Raw genomic sequence first — 17,905 nt, forward strand, 5'->3', positions numbered from 1 at the left:
GGCGTCGCTGGTCGCCGGCTGGGTGGCCAGGACTAGGTCGGTGTTAACCGCCCTATTCCTTAGCCTCCTCGGCGTCTCCCTGGTCTCCGTCGCGGCCCTGACTGCGCCGGTGTTCATCCCTGGCACGCCGTCCCTCCCTGGTAGACGGATGACCTGGAACAGAGTAGAAAGCTCCCTCTCTGCGTCGCGCATCCGCTCCTGGTCGTGATGCCGGATAATGAAGCCTCCTGGTAGGAAGCTCTCGATGGCCATGGTTGTCGAGATGATCCTGCCTCCTCGGCGAGGGCGCCGCATTCCGTCCAGGACGAGGCCCCGTTCAGAAGTTACAGGGCGCCCCGGCCAGTAGTATACGAGCAGCGCCTCGTACTCCGGATCGGTGTGGCCTTCGGAGAAGAAAAAGCCATCGGGGGGGGGGGGGTCGCACCCGTCCCTGTACGGCTCCGTCTCCACCTCGGTCTCCGGCTCCCCCTGCTGCGGCTCCGGCTCGGGTGCAGGCGACTCGTTGTCCTCCGCTGCCCAGCAGTAGTCCGCCGATCGCCATACGTCCGTCTTCTTCATCCTGGTCCCCCTGAAAGAGAATAAGAATAAGCGAGCACTGAGAAGTGCTCAGCTCAGACAAAAGCTCTTTCGAAGTCGTACTAATAAGTACAGCTGCCTGGTTAGCACTTGAAAGTACTGAGCGCCTGGCAAGGAGAGAGAAAGTGGAGCGACAGGCACGTACGACCTCTCGCTACGACAGTCAGCTGCTCCTTATGACTTGCCGCACACGCGTACATGCTTATATAGGCTTGCTGCACGTGGTTATAGCGTCCTGGAAAGTTTACTGGTAGCAACGCTCTCACAGGCACTTCTTGACGCGTCACTCAGTCAACCCAACCTCGCTTAAAACAAAGCCCTCGTATTGGCTATTGAGTGTCTGATGTGACATTGAACGTCCACTCACGTATATCCACATTGATCCACTCCAATTCTTCAGCCTATACTACCTGCCGTACCCCGTGTTTCCAAGCCACTTTGTTGCAACACATTCAACTGACTTCAACCATCCTTCCCGATATAGTCGCAGTTTTCCCGGTTGCACAATCCTTACGGCTAGGCCATATTTACAGACTCTTACCCAAACGGAAATTTATACAAAATATAATGATGCACATATGCAATATTCCCTAACTACATATTCTTCTTATAATATTACGTTTTTACATTCTCAATAAACAAAATTACATGATTTTAACATTACAAACTGTATACGAAAATTTCCCAACCTAAAAATTCGGGGATCGTACATACGTACGGTTACATACTGAAGCTATGTTCTCTTCTGGATTCCTACTTGGTGCATCAGCAATGACATTGTCGCATCCATGACAGTGTTCAAACTCCATATTAAATTATTGAACAAAGAGAGACCACCGCGAAACCCGTTCATTAGCTATGGTAGTTTTCAGCATAAATGTCAAGGCCTTATGATCCGTTGTTAGCACAACAGGATAACCATAAATAATCTTCTGCCAGTGTTGTAGAGCGCAGACTATAGAAAGCATTTGCAATTCATGGTTTCGCAGTTTTCGACTGTAAAAAGCCAAATATATTTTGTTTGTGGGATTGGTGGTGTCTTCTTGGAAAAGAACAGCTCCTTTTCCAACAGTTGAGGCATCAGTCTTTATAATAAATTTAGATTCGAAATCTGGATATCCTAATTTTATGCTCTCATTTAGTAGCTGTTTTATTCTTATAAAAGCCTCTTCACATTCGTGATTCCAACACCATCTGTTATTTTTATGCAATAGGTTTTGCAACGGTGCCAACGTGTCTGTGTAATTCGGACAATGATCAGAGAAAAATCCATATAGTTCCAAGAATGTCTGACATGTTTAATCCGTTGGGGTCACGGAAAATTTTTGATGGCCTGTATTTTTGCGGGATTTGGTCTAATCCCCGCACATGTCCCGAAAATAAAATCTCAGTCTGACAGAAATTAGATTTTTCAAGGTTGATTTTAAAGCCAGTATCCCTCAGATTTGCAAGTAGTTTTTCCAGGTGTTCAAGGTGTTTGTCAATGGTTTTACTCAGGAGAATGATATCATCCATGTATCACACCGTATTTTCCTTTACTTCATCTGTAAGCTTCCTGTCCAAGGCTCTAATCAAGGCAGATCATGAGGTCTTAATCCCGAATGGAAGTCTCACAAAAATATAGGTCTGCTGGTCAAAGAAAAACCCAGTTAACAGTTGCGACTTATCATCCAGCACTATGTGATGATATGACGAGACTGTGTCCACTCCAGTAAGATGTGAGTTACCTTTAAACCTTCTAATTAGATCTTTAAGAGGTGTGACTTGGTTATACTCAGGAATAATGCGTTCGTTTAATTGTCTCGCATCCAAACACAATCTCAGTGACCCATTTGGTTTACGAACCACGGCTAAGGAATTTCCAAATGGTGTTGTTGCTTTCTTGATTATTCCTTGGGCTTCCATCTCCTGAATTATTGTTTTCACTTCGGCGAAATGTTTCTCTGCTATTGGATATAGTTTGCGTTTATAAGGTGTCCAGTCGTTAACCAGTAGTGCGTACTTGAAGTTTGGGATTTTTCCAGGCTTAAATACACTCTCATATTTCATTAATAGGTGTAATAATTTCTTCCTATTTTCCTCCGAACATTTTACCTCATGGATTTTCTTTCTCACGAGACTTGAGAAATCTTCCTCGTTTCGTTCTCTACCATTTTATCTAGCGAAGCAAAAATTTCTTCTTCCAGGTCAATCTCTTCTTCATCAATTATCTCCCATGGACATATTTGTTCTTCATCCAAGTGTCTCACATCTTGGTCAGCCTCTATCTCCCTAGCTTCCAGCATGTTAGGATGCTCAGGCGTGAGTGACATCCGTTCGACTACTTCAGCCTTACGAAAATAAATTTCTTTGGTAGGCAGGTCGATTATGGCATTATATTCTTTCATAAAATCTGCCCCAGGATAAGATTGAAGTTCACCTTGTTCATGACAACGAAAATGTGTGAGAATATGGTGTTACCCAGCTTGATATCATTATAAGCCTGTTCTTTACTTACTGCGGTTTTATCTGGAATTATCCCTTTCACTTTTACATTAGAAACCGGTATAGTGGGTATCGGGTGTTTGCTTCTTAGTTCTTCAAATAGTGCCTTTGAAATGACGCTGATGGACGCCCCTGTATCCACGAGAGAATAAACTTTAAGACCATATAATCAGGCAACTATAATCGGTAGTCCTCTGGAATTTTTCGATTGACACTGTTGTTCCTCCTCGATAATATCTTCAGGTTTCACGAACCACGAGTCAATTTGAGCTACTGTCCATTCTTTCATGAATGACAAATCGTTAGTGGAGAGTGGAATAGTTAATTTTAAATCAAAGTTTTCTTTTTTACTCTGATCCTCCTGCATGTACTGCGGTGCCGAAGGATTTAGTCCTCTCGTCTCTTGTTGCTTCTTCCGATGCCTCTGGAACTCCAAACTTTCCGCTCCAGTCACATCTGGGTTCGTATGTTGGTTATGGATTGCCTCCTTCAGTTTTCCGCCCTTCTCCGTTTCTTTTTTCAATTCATCGAGATACCTCATGCTCTCTCGATGTCTACTTTCCATATCATCTCTGAAGTTTTTATAACTCTGATCAGGTGATATCTTGGTCGTTCATATGTTCTATTTCTTCTATAGTTTAGGGGTCTGTCTTGTGGCCGATAATTTCCTGGCCGGCTGACGTTCCTCTGGTCGTCTTTCCCGTCATCCCATCGACGGTAGTACGTTTTCCGATAATTACTGTACTCTTTCGGTTGATTGGGACCTCCTTTCTCAGGTGACGAAGCTGAATTTTGATTCTTAATAGTCTTTATCACGTTTATCTGATGAGTGTTGCTCCTAGGATTTTTAGGTATTGCCAAGACATTCATAGTATGGTCCAGCTGTCTTAGAATAGCCGCAGCCTGTACAGCCGTTTGTACATTAGCAGCAATGAGTAAGTGCTGCATCTCAGGAGGAGACTGTTTTGCTATTGTGTGAATTAGTTTTTCAGTTGGAGGCGTATCTAAGTCCTTCATGCGTCGTACGTGATTGCAGAAATAATTTGCATATTGAGTTTGTCCAGAATTTGCATATTTCCTTGAGTCAAGACGTAAGGATTGCTGTAAATCTGCGCCCCAATATCTCTGTAGGAACAAGTGTTTGAAACTCTCAAAGTCCTCTAACGTATACCTAAAAGCATGTTACCAATTTATAACATCCCCATCTAAAAATTTCTCCACTGTTCGGAGATGTTTTTCTGGTGGAATCTTATTCTCATGAATATATTCCTCAAGATCTCGTATGAAATTTTAAGGTGTTACCTCATTATGATTATTGAATTTTCTAGGTCTGTCCTCGTTCATTCTAATAAGATTGACAATTTGAGGTATGTTATTCAGCTGTGGATTGCCTGTATTTGACCCTGAATGTTCTATGTTTATGACATTCGGTGACAATTCGCCTATCTGCGGTGGCATACTGTTTGTTGCAATGACTTTACTTTGAACGGCCTCTTCCACGTGACTGTCTATCCAGCAATGACGTCACTACGACTCTGGTACTCCTATCCTGTAACTTTAGAAAACTGACCTCCTTTGCTAATTTCTGAATAGCGTCAACATTTTCTGCCTTCCAGATTTAACATCCTCGGCCAGATTTATTATTCGCTCTAAGATTTCAGTCTTGTCCCTATCTATCAAGCCTTTCACGTCATCAAATTGAAGTTTCAAGTCTTGAATTTCCATCTGATTAACTGTAATGCTATCCTTTACGGATTTGAGATCACCGTCCACCTTCTCCTTCATCTTCTTCAGATCTTCTGTCATATCTCCTTTAATACTATTCATCTTCTCAGATATTTCTTCCTGAGCTGTGGAAATCTCTAGTCTCACCGCGTCTATTTCCTTCTTAACAGATATGACATTATTCTTCACCAGGACCACGTCACTCTGAAGTGCAGTAACCTTGCCTTATTATCTTCTCTTATTTGACTCATTAAGCTAACGACTTGCTCCAAGGTTTTCTTTTGATTTTCCCGGCATTCCAGGACAATATTATCTATTCAGCAACTTGTCTTTCCCATTTTAATGTATAGTTCGTCTCTACCTTTTTAGCTTCTTGTACCCATGATATTCATTTTTTGGTTTAATCGCTCGGTTGACACAACATGAGCTTCCTGGATTTTTCTAAATTCCTCCTTATTCCCTTCCTGTATTCTCCTGAGTTCCTCTTTATTTTCTTCCTGCGGTTTTCTATTTTCTTCTTGCGCTTTTCTATTTTCTTCTTGCATTCTCCTGAGTTCCTCTTTATTCTCTTCCTGTCCTCTCTGTTCTCTACTTTCATTGCCTCAAACAACCTCCTAATTTTGTCCATATCCATGTTATAGCTAACAATATGACCTATGCCAACAGACGTCGAAATGCAAGAACTTCCCCCTAGGCATGTCAGTTGTACTAAAGCACCTTCAAGTTACTTAAAAAATATTCCTAAGCCTCATTTCTCATTTAAACCAAATCATTGCAAATGAAATGTCACAAAATTTCTGCGCACCCCATTAGAATTCTACCTAATTAGGATGGCATAAAATATGTAATTTAACCTGCCGAATTAAGCGAATCGAACCAAGTCAAGCCAAGTAAAGTAATTCCTGCAAGTCTTGTAAATCTAGCCCCATATATGGTAAGCTAATTTAATGCTCCTGTATTAGTCAAGTTGGAGAACAATAGACACCCCACGGGTGCTCAGTTGGACATAATATTACTGACTGAATGAATACAAATGGCAGGATTAAACATTAGGTTCGGAAATAAGAATAATCTATATTCAATTTAAATTATGACATGATTTATTCAAAATAAAAGAAATACTTTTGCCATCCTGATTAACTTTGATTATTGGAAATGATCGCTATGTTAAGTTAAATTACTGATGATTCTTGACGTGACATAAACGGTTTGTCGTAGAGAAAAACGGACAAATTTTTTCTGTCTAATACGCAGGTTCGCAGTATCAGGAACATGATAGCATAAGAAAAAGTAGTCTAATGATGAGATCAACGGTTTGCTTCCTACTTAGGCCCTTTGGCATTGACTTATTTGCCCTGCCATTCTAACAGAGTTGATTTCTGTAATAACATGTTTCATTTGTTGATCATATAATTTAATAGTATTAAATTTTCGAATCTTGAAAAATGAGGATGATGTACCAAATTCCTCGTGCAATCTGAAAAACACATTAAATTTTAATGGAGTGTATAAAATATATGATATTCAAAATTTACAAAGTCTACTTCTTCTCATATCGAAATGTTAGTGAAGTTACGTTCTTTAAATATTCATTATCATTAAATGTATCTTGAAAGTGATTTTGAAATGAAGTAAAAATTAACTCGAGATGTTGAGTATATCTGCTCAAAGTTATTCTCACTAATCTCCTCGTAAGAACTAAGATCTAACTTTATCATTAAGTGATCATTTATAAGGAATCAAAATTATTAATCCTCAAAAACCATTAAATCAAGATAATTTATCAACGTTAGAATGCTGTCAAAATTGTAAATTAAATGTAACTAAAATGTCACAGATGATTCCCTCTATTAACACAACACATCCATCTGAAATATACAAGACATAACTTATAACTAGAAAATCTGACTAATTCTACCAATAATCTACAGGAAACTTTCTAAAGAAGAAATATTTACATCACGTCCACGTACAAATTAACATTATCACTCTCCATTAGATTCATTCTGAGGTATCATTGAAAATGTGAAGTCTCCACATGGGTACGAATTCGAGCGATAAAAGTGAGCTCGCCTCGTATTGAACTACAGTCTGATCTGGATATTTATTTGAGAATCTAGTTCCAAATTTAATGCTTTTCCAGTAAGATTCACACAAACATTTGAGGCTTTGAATTAATGATTTCCATAAGTTACAACAGGATAAGCTTATTCCTAAGTATTAAGACAGAATTCTGGAGTACACCTATCAACATATACTTATTATTAACATCATCAGAAGTCTTTGGGCAAAGTGACTACAATTTATATATTCTCAAAGAACCATTATCTATTTCCTTCCACGATCAATATGATGTATTAAAAATATCGTCGCACAAACTTGTCACAATTCACTTTCAGACGACTCGTATCACATGTACTAATTCACCATAAATTCATAGTACAATTACAACCTTATAACGACGACTAATATTCTCCACAACTGTATATCACAAAACATATAGTCAGAAAATTACGCAAGAACATTTTATCGTCCAACAAACAAGTCTTACTTCCATTAACTTCATCTCGATGATTAAATATACCATTCAGAATTAAATGTCTCTACTCATGTACTCTTAATAAATCCATGATCTCATTCCGGAATTAACATCCTGATGACATACTATAATTACCACGAGGTACGAATGTAAGTCCAAATATCACGGAAATATCGAAAAATATAGTGAAAATACTATCTCAATAAATTCCTACGATACAGATTAACTCACTAATGCAATAAAATTCGTTGAATAAGAAAGGATGGTTACGATAACACATGGATAACTTCCGCTGATCTATCATTTCAGAACTCAGTAACACGTGGTTAGGAATATGAACCAAGTACGCGAACTAAACTTCATGTCCTAACTCAAACATTAGGGAACAATTAATGAAATAACATGAGAAATAAATCAACTACTAGACTGCAAGACCACACCAAAAGAATAGGAAAAGAAATAAATTGCTACAAAGAACAGATATAAATAAAGACGTTGTCGACTTAACTTATACTGTAGTCTTCATGTTGAGCTCCTGACGTCTTCAGTCGAACAGTGTAGGGTTGAAATCCTTGTGCTTCTCCTCCGTTGGCGACGGTCCGTAGATTTAGTAGTTCACGATGAAATATGTGTTGAATCCGGTACGAACTCCCATCTTCTTGCGATGTATGCTGTTGTGGTCCTCTTCAACTCTACACTTCCCGATGATTTTGCTGAAACTTGTACAGAAAAAAATTAGGGAAAGTCCTAGGCACAATCCTGCAAATTATTACTGAAAAACACGTACTTTAATTATTTAATCTGTCTCCATTCGAAGTCTGTTGGTTGAATACAGTAATTGTAGTCGTATAGACTGGCACAATTTAAGTATAGGTTTAACGCTGGGTATGCGTCCTTAGTATCCCTGGTGATGACTGGATCTCAACTGTCATTCTGGTAGAACAATGTACCAAGCGTAGCCGAAGAATAAATTAAATGAAGTGAGAATGAGCGCACATATGACTCCCTTTAAGTAATGCCATGCCCCACTGATCGTAGGAAGTACGAGTCAGTTCAAGTACTGAATTCTTGTCAGCTCCTTTAATTAAATTCATATTACTTTCTACCAGTACACCATTCAAAATGAAATATAAATTCAATTACTAATTATTGTAGTTTTCATGTGTTATCATTATCACTGTTCAGTCTAATTTCACTTTCATAAACATTCATAAGTACACATATCACGCCGTCGATGTTATTATTGATATTTTCTTTACTTTTAATCAAGTACAACTGTACGCGAACATATTCCAGCTATTATTTTTTCCCTTCCCCATTTATTGCTATTTTTATTTTCTGATCCAGCTAGTGCTCTTCCCTTCATATTTGAAACCGCTCGCCACCTTGCTCAGGGACAAGCACATGTGATGCCAACAAAGAACTAGACTTGTCACACTACCCTACATTCAACCACTTGACAAGAAGCATATGGTCACATCATGTTATTTCTTTGGGTAGACCTTAGAAACTTAGGTATTATATTGCACTTTAAACATTCTTTCAAAAACCATATAACTTTAGCAATCTTACTGACTTTAACCTTGAGGTTACTATATTTGTTTGTCTTAGTTTTTGCCTGGTTGGCTATCACATTACATGTAACTATTCTCATGTTTAGACCCCTATTGAAATTTGCTATATTTTGCATACAAATTTGTATTTTTTTTATTTTTCTATTCCACCTTTTCAATACAATTTATTTTGTGTTGTTAGAAATTCTATTCTAGAATTTTTTTTTTTTTCTCGTGTTAATTTAAAATTTAGTGCTTGACAATAATGTATTTTAGTGTACCATTTGCCACCGAGGTAGACACCTCATTTGCAAATAAAGAGATTTTTATTGATTGATATTGCTACAACACTACATTAAAAGGGACAGGTTTTGCTCGGTTTTGAGCATCCCCAGCCTTTGTAATTTATCTCAAGGTTAAGACCTGTCATTGTTAATTTGCTTATAACTAATTTGTACTTAATTATGATTCTAAAAACTTAAGTGGTAAAATACGTGAACATAGGCATTTGTGAGTACAATAGACAGTTTAACAATTTAAAATGACAGTGCTAAAATTGGGATATACATTCATTCTAATAACATTGACGTCCAAAACACAGTAACATCTACACAATAATGAGATTTGGCTAAAATTCTCAAGTTCTTTGTTTTTTAAACAATTATTGGTTGACTTATTGTTTTCAAATTTGAGTTGTAAATTCTGCTAAAACTCAATAGTGTCTAAATCTTAAATGCATTGGAAATATTCTGCATCATGTATTGGTTTGAGGCATGCTTCTGTGAATTATTAGTTGTAATCAGTGAAATGCAACTATTGATACTTTCTTCGAACTGGTCTTAATCTGACGAGCAGGTTTTACTTTGAAAGTAGTTCGTGTTTATGAGAGCTTAGTCGAAAGGGACGTCAATCCGAGGATCTTGAGGTGTTGATATGTTTTCTACTATAGCAACTCTCCATTCCTCCAACTCCTTCAACCAAACAGTATTCAAATAAGTACTTCAGATATGGTACTCTATCGCAACCCATTGTCTTTAGTATATCCCCAGAAATCTTATCAATTCCAGCCGCTTTTCCAGTCAGCTGTGTCCTAGTTGCTCAATGTGTGTGTCAGTTGGAAATGTGTATCAGTTGAAAGTTAGTCGTAGATGTTACAAGATGCAGTAAGCTGGAGTACTGGAAGAGTGGACTTTTACAGATATATAGTTTGGCTTGTGTTATTAAATAAACCTGTATTTGAACTAAACATGTGGTATCATGGTTATGTTACTCCTCGCATAGCCCGATAGATAGTTTGCCTACATAAAGGAATTATTTGGGAAGGAGAGAAGAGATGTGTACCTGTTAGGAAATGTAAAATTACCTCAAGACCCGGTATATTATACAAAGGAAATAAGGAAATTAAAGAGAAAATATAGAAACAAAGCAGGTAGGGAGAATATAGAAACTAGAAAATAGCTAATAAGGGAACTTAATAGAGTGAAGAAGGAAGCAAAAGAGAATTACATGAATGGCATACTTCATGAGGGTAATGTCCATAAAGGGAAATGGAAAAAACCTGTATTCATATATTAGGAATCAAAAGGGAAAAGGAATCCAAATTACCACAATGGTAGGAGAAGGGGGTGAACACTTTTTAACAGATAATGAGAAAGCAAATCTATTTAGTAAGGAATTCATAGATTCAGTAGAAGATTGTGAGGAGTTGGAAACTAAAACAGAAGATAGAGAAGAAGCTTCTCATTCGCAAATGAGGATATTTTCAGAGAAATCCAACTGCTTCAGCAAGGGAAAGCAGCAGATTGTGATCAAATTACTGGGGAGGTATTAAAGAAAATGGGGTGGCACCTAGTGCCTTATTTAAAATGTCTCTTTGACTATATCATAAATAATAGTGTAATAGCAACAGAATGGAAGGTATCTGTATTAATACCAATTTGTAAAGGAAAGGGTGATAAAAGAAAACCTGATAACTACAGGCAAGTCACCTGACCAGTATAGTTTGTAAAATCCTGGAGAATGCAATAGCAAAATATGTTGGGGGTATGTGAAGATAAAAATGTATTTATGAGGAGCCGGTATGGATTTAGAAAAAAATGTTCTTGTGAGGCACAACTGGTGGGATTTCAGCAGGACATAGATTTTTCCAAGGCATTTGACAGAGTGGAACATGGAATATTATTAAAGGAAATGGAGGGAATAGGATGGAACATAAGGGTTATACGTTGGATAAGAACATTTCTAAATTCAAGGGTTCAAAAGGTCAAAGTAGGAAATCATATATCACAGGTAGATAAAGTTTGGAAGGGAATTCCACAGGGTAGTATAATCGGCCCATTACTATTCTTAATATATGCAAATGATTTAGGGAACAATATAACATCAAAAATACGATTGTATGCAGATTATATAATTGTTTATAGGGAAATAAATAACATAGAGGATTGTATAGAATTATGTCCGACTCGTTGTACTGGCCTTCGGTTCAAAGGATCCCGGGTTCGATTCCCGGCTGGGTCGGGGATTTTAATCGCTTCTGATTAATTCTTCTGCCTTGGGGACTGGGTGTATGTGTCCGTCCCAGCACTCTCCTCATCATATTCAGACAACATACCACACTAACAACCACCACAGAAACATGCAATAGTGATTATATCCCTCCATATAGGGTTGGCGTCAGGAAGGGCATCCGGCCGTAAAACAGGACCAAATCCCCATGTGCAGCACAGTTCGCACCCGCGACCCCACAGGTGTGGGAAAAGCAGTAGGAAAAGAAGAAGATTGTACAGAATTACAAAGGGACCTTGACAGTATCCAACAATGGGTTGAAGAGAATAATATGAAGATTAATGGAGGCAAATTAATTGTCACAACATTTACAAACAGGAGCTTAAAAACTGAATTTAGATATACTGTACTTTGGATGAGGTAATTGTCCCAAAAGATGGCAGCTGCAAATACTTAGGTGTGAGATTTGAAAGTAATTTGCACTGGAAGGGTCATGTTGATGGCATTGGTGGGAAAGCATACAGATCGTTACATGTCATAATGAGGCTACTTAAAGGATGCAACAAAGAATTAAAAAAGAAAAGTTGCTTAAGTATGGTTTGTCCATTATTGGAATATGCAAACAGTGTTTGTGATTCTCACCAGGAATACCTAATAAAAGAAACAGATGGTGTGCAGAGGAAAGCAGCAAGATTTGTAACAGGGAATTTTAGGAGAAAAACTAGTATATGGTATCAGAAATGTTAAGAAGCTTGGGTGGGAATCTTTAAGTAAGAGATGGGAGAAAACTAGACTTATAGGATTATATAGAGCCTATACAGGAGAGGAAGCATGGAAGGAAATCCATGAGAGGCTTCAGTTGGAAAATAAATAATATCAGCAGGGCTGATTACAAGTATAAAATTAGACAGGATTTTAGCAGAAGTGATTGTGGTAAATTTTCATTCATTGGGAAGGGCGTGAAGGAGTGGAAGAGTTTACCTGGGGAAGTGTTTGATCCTTTTCTAAAATCTATACAGATATTCAAGAAAATTATAAACAGCAACAGAAAAAAGAATTGTTAGAGGGCATTCAACCTGTGTAGGTTATTGTAATAAAGAATTTTTGTGATCAAATTAATTTCATCTCCTTGTCTATGGAGACTGGACAGCTGAAGCAGGGGTCTGCCTGTAGAGGCGAAGTATAATGGGGTCTTCGGGGGCCCTGGGACCACTTCGGTAGCTGTGAAAGCTCTGAAAAGCAGTGGCAAAAGGGGCTCTGGTTAAGACGCAGCAGGTCGTTATGTACGTTAGGTACCAAAATGGGGAAGGAAAGAAAGCAATGTAAATTTAAATCTTATAGCAGTTGTACAGTACTTTCTGAAGTGATTCCACATACTGTAATGAATTGATTGTGTATGTAAGTTCAGAAGATATGAGTAGAATTTTGTAAATAATATAAGTTTATTAAGGATGAGCTGTGTGTTTAATAGAAAAATTGTTAATGTGAATTGTGTAATACTGTTTTAGGAAAAATGTCTTCTTTTCTTTTTAATTTAAAATTTAGTTGTTGAGAACAATGTATTTTTGTGTATCATTTGCCACCAAGGTAGAGACCTCATTTGCAAATAAAGTAATTTGATTTTATTATACTCTGACACCAGTGGGACACTGACTACAACCAGCACTACTGCCGTCCCAGTTCAACTACTGTTCGCGGCTAGCCTCGTTTTTTATATCCTCATGATGGAGTACTGGAACATTTGTGGTGTGGCTAGAGAGGGAAGATTTTTGTTTCCCGTTCCAGAATGCCCACGGGGAAACTAGACGAAAGCACAATGCAGGGAGAGTCTGGCCATACCCTCCAGGCTGACTGGGAGTTCTCCAGTCTGACTCGCTAAGCTATTTGCTTTACGTCGCACCAACACAGATAGGTCTTATGGCGACGATGGGATAGGAAAGGCCTAGGAAGTGGAAGGAAACGGCCGTGGTCGTAATTAAGGTACAGCTCCGGCATTTGCCTGGTGTGAAAATAGGAAACCATGGAAAACCATCTTCAGGGCTGCCGACAGTGGGGCTCGAACCTACTATCTCCTGATTACTGGATACTGGCCGCAATTAAGCGACCGCAGCTCTTGAGCTTGTTGTCTCGCTAAGCCTTTTCAGGAAACACCGAAGGGAGCTATGACAGGGCTGGCATGTAACAATAAGCTTCCTTGGTAGTTCATTCACAGACTTATTGATTGAATTCTGGAAGGTACAATAGCTGAAATTAAGAGAGAAATATCAGTCCAAAACCACAATACTTTCATGAAACCTGTTTGGTTCGTTCTGTTGTTTGGACAATCATTTGTATGAAGTTCCAATCTGGACAATTTCAATTTCACCTTTTATTTAGCAAAATTAAAGTACTGTAGAAGATTTTAGATAGTTTCTAGATGTTTTAGTACCAAGTCCCATTGTATTCAGTATTATGAACTTAATCTTGATAATTTTGTATGTCTTTTAATTAATAATATGTTGTTATGTTTCAGTTACTGTCCATTCCACCTGCTGACAACTGCCTAGCATTGGTATACAGAGACAAGAAAACACATCGTTTTACTCAGTACCTGAGCCTTCTTAACAACCAAATGCATTATTATGCTATTTTTGCTACGTACATAGAGTGAAGCTGCTTGTTGAAAATACAGTAGAACCCCTATTTAGCGTTTTTACAGGGACCTGATTTTTTTTTTAACCTTAAATGGGGGTTTACCTTAAATTGAGGTTTCAGTAGAAAGCACATCTTTTCCAGAAATCTTTGCCTATATTAACATGAAATGTACCATCACATTATTTATACTGTAACATTAATAAAATGAGGAGATATCTACCTTACATACTGTACTGTACTGTACTGTACTGTATATAAAACTTTGTACTGTTTGCACTGAAGATTACTCTTGTGTTAAACTGCCCCTGCTATCTAAGCTAGAGCTCTGTATTGAACCATAACTAGCTTGGGCTCAGATTATTCTTTGAAAATAAATACATTTAATTAAATAAATAGTTCATGTATGCATGCTTGGGTACATCCTAACAAATTTGTTCCTCTGCACTATTATCAGATTAACAGACCTATACTATTTGCAGAAGCAAACTGAATAATTGCTGAAGGCATATACACAAGGAAATGTGGTTGCTTGATGATGGATCATAATCTCGTCCAAGTCTATCACCTTTTGAACTGATTCTTAAAGAGGAGAACGTTTAAACTACACTTTGCACCATAATGGGAGTGCACTTCCCACCAGACACCCATGAAAAAATCATAATAGAGGAATGTAGCACAGCCTTCAGCAACATAAACAAGAATGAGCCCTTCATAATGATTGGTGATTTGAACTGTAGAATAGATGACCAAACCACTAAGACAAAACTCATTCTAGATTTCCTAGAAACAGAGTTTGACCCTTTTTAATGATTCAGAGAAAAAAACATACTTATATAACGGGAGCATTACAGTCGATCTCGTCTTCTCAAACATAAACGTTAAATAGGGGTTCTACTGTATTTTCCTCAATACTGGTGTTCATTTCGAAGTTACATTATGGTAAGATTTGTGTATAGGTGTGAAAAAATATATGGAAAGACATGTTACCATTTATATGTCATTATTTATTATCAAAGGTATAGATGGCCCTGTTTTACCCAAAGACATATTAGGGTTTGAGCTAAAATGTTAACTAATGATACATATTATCAAAGATAAACAGACTTTGGCAGGTTAAGTGTATTGGGACATTGCTGTACTCAATATATGGTAAATATCCGAATAATTCTTTGCATGTACTTATGACAGGAGGAGTTTTGAATGGTTAAAAAAGTTTTAATAACCAAAGTTTTGGAAGTTTTCTTTTTTTTTTTTTTTCAGGAATGTTAGAAGTTTTAGACAAAATTTGGAATGGTTAGAAGAAGATTTCTCAACCTGAAATAGATGTAAGATGGTGTAAAGCTACGGTGAATGTTGGAGAGTGAAGTGACGAGGTCATATCTTTCTTACCTGAATATAAGGCAGTCAAAATGTGTTCTGTAGTTTGGGTAATGTGATCACATCTTCAAACGGAATTCTCACCAATTCAAAATCAGCATTGATATTCCCTAAATTTACCGTGACCTGTGGGGAGCAACTTACTTTGGGCGAAGCCTTATGAACAACTAAGCCACTGGGAATTCCACTCCCACGTGATATGGTCCTTGTTTTAATTCCTGTCATAAATTTGGCATGCTACTGTATCTGGCGACAGAGCCAAATGACAGAGCATTGACCATAGACAAGCTCCACTTCCTGGCATGGATGAGTGCACTCATATTTTGAACATGTAATACCAGCTATGACATACACTAAAGCAGATGTTTCCATAATCTGGAATCCTCGTCAAGAGCTGTCATTATAAAAATTTAATAAAAATTGATAATCATGTTGTACATTTGAATTGGCTAATAGATTGGTAGTGTCTAATTGGTGCTATATTTGCTATTAACTCCTTTTCTTTCAAAGCTACTTGAGGGTCACTATGATACAAACTTTAATTTCTTTACTACACCGTATAAATGCGTCTCTTATGGCGAGCAGTGCAGCTTGAAATACTGCACACCTAAGCCTACTACTGAGACTAATCTTAACCAGGATGTAAGGTGTTGGCCTCTTAGAATTAACTTTTTGCTAGTAACTGGCATCTGTCCATTTGGTTCCTAGTTTGATTTTCTGCTCTTGTTTGAGAGTCTAAAATGAGGTCAACTAAATATCATGGGAATGAGTGGGAAGGTGTCGGAAGTATTGACCATGATCTTCGCAAATAAGACTGTCAGGTGTGGGAAATCATCACTTGTTAATGGCTTATGCCTTGTCTATCAGCTGTAGGATTGAAATAACCAAAAGGTCCTATAGATTTCCTTCTGCTCTCCAACTGTTCCTACTGCTTAATCACCACTAGCTTGCATTTAATCCTGTTTGATGTTACAGTATTTATGCAATTCAGTATTTCTTACTGTAAAAAGCATAGGAATTTATGTATGTTTATGTATGAAAATAAAAGATTTGTATCTTTGTGTGTTACTTTCTTTGTTTCTGTAACAATTATTTTGGCTTTACTCCCTTCCTCTATTTATTCTTCCTTTTCTGCACCATTTCTTGTCTGGACCCCTCTTTTGATACACCCTCTTTTTACAGATTTTGATTTACATATATACATACATACATACATACATACATACATACATACATACATACATACATACATACATACATACATACATACATTATCATTATAGACCCTTATGCCTTTCAGCGTTCAGTCTGCAATCCTCTGTGAATTTACTTAACGTCACCACAATCCTCTATTTGCAACTAGTGCTGTGGCCTCATTTAGTTCTATACCTCTTATCTTTAAATCATTAGAAACTGAGTCTAACCATTCTCGTCTTGTTCTCACTCTACTTCTCTTACCCTCCATTACAGAGTCCATTATTCTCCTAGGTAACCTATCCTCCTCCATTCGTCTCACATGACCCCACCCCCGAAGCTGGTTTATGCGTACAGCTTCATCCACAGACTTCATTCCTAACTTAGCCTTTATCTCCTCGGTCCGAGTACCCTCCTGCCATTGTTCCCACATGTTTGTACCAGCAATCATTCTCGCTACTTTCAAGTCTGTTATTTCTAATTTATGAATAAGATATCCTGAGTCCACCCAGCTTTCGCTTTCATAAAGCAAAGTTGGTCTGAAAACAGACCGATGTAAAGATAGTTTCGACCAGGAGCTGACCTCCTTCTTACAGAACACAGTTGATTGCAACTGTGAGCTCACTGCATTAGCTTTACTACACCTTGATTCAACCTCACTATATTAACATCCTGGGAGAACACACAACCTAAATAATTAAAATTTTCTACCTATTCCAGCTTTGTATCACAAATCTGACATTCAATTCTGTTGAATTTCTTATTTACTGACATCAGTTTAGTCTTCAAGAGGCTAATTGACGTCAGAAAAGTTGGATGGCGCAGCCACGTGGTAGAATGTTGAAGCTGCAACATAGTGACTGGTAAGGTTTATTTACATGGCGAAGCATTGACTTCGTGATGGAAACAGAAAGAAAATTGTCAAATTTGAGGAGGTACTGCTCTGTATACGATTGCAAATCGTATAAAACGGATGCGAAATCTCTTCACTACTTTCCTGTACTAAAAGTTCAGAGAGAAAGATGGGTTTCCGCACTGTCAATTGGAAAACGCGTTACGTGATACATGACAGTGTGCAGTCTGCATTCTCGTGAAGACGACTTCTTTCCACAGCGTAGGTACCGGTACTGTTTATTGTACTCATTGATAGTTATTGTCTCTAATTTGTATTCACAAAGATTTAGCTACATCAAAAATACTGATAAACTTGTAGCCTAATACTTCTGTGCCGCACATAGAATGTAATCCGCTCTTTGTAAACTTCTTCATATGTGTAACAGCAGACAGTAAATTAACTGTCTACATGTGAGTAATA

The 17,905-nt window shown here is 37.8% G+C and overlaps 1 protein-coding gene across 4 annotated transcripts in view; it reads left to right on the plus strand.

Moving 5' to 3' along the window:
• The window catches only part of sud1 (Prolyl 3-hydroxylase sud1), a 377,821-nt gene extending 361,357 nt beyond the window's left edge, over positions 1 to 16,464 (plus strand). For all 4 annotated transcript variants that reach the window (XM_067141856.2, XM_067141858.2, XM_067141855.2 and 1 more), the window contains one exon: positions 13,898 to 16,464. In XM_067141856.2, the coding sequence (XP_066997957.2) occupies positions 13,898 to 14,035 (138 nt within the window). In that variant the 3' untranslated portion in view covers positions 14,036 to 16,464. The remainder of the gene's footprint in view (positions 1 to 13,897) is intronic.
• The last annotated feature ends 1,441 nt before the right edge of the window (positions 16,465 to 17,905 follow it).

This window comes from Anabrus simplex, chromosome 2, assembly GCF_040414725.1.
Source record: "Anabrus simplex isolate iqAnaSimp1 chromosome 2, ASM4041472v1, whole genome shotgun sequence".
Taxonomy (NCBI): Eukaryota; Metazoa; Arthropoda; class Insecta; order Orthoptera; family Tettigoniidae; genus Anabrus; species Anabrus simplex.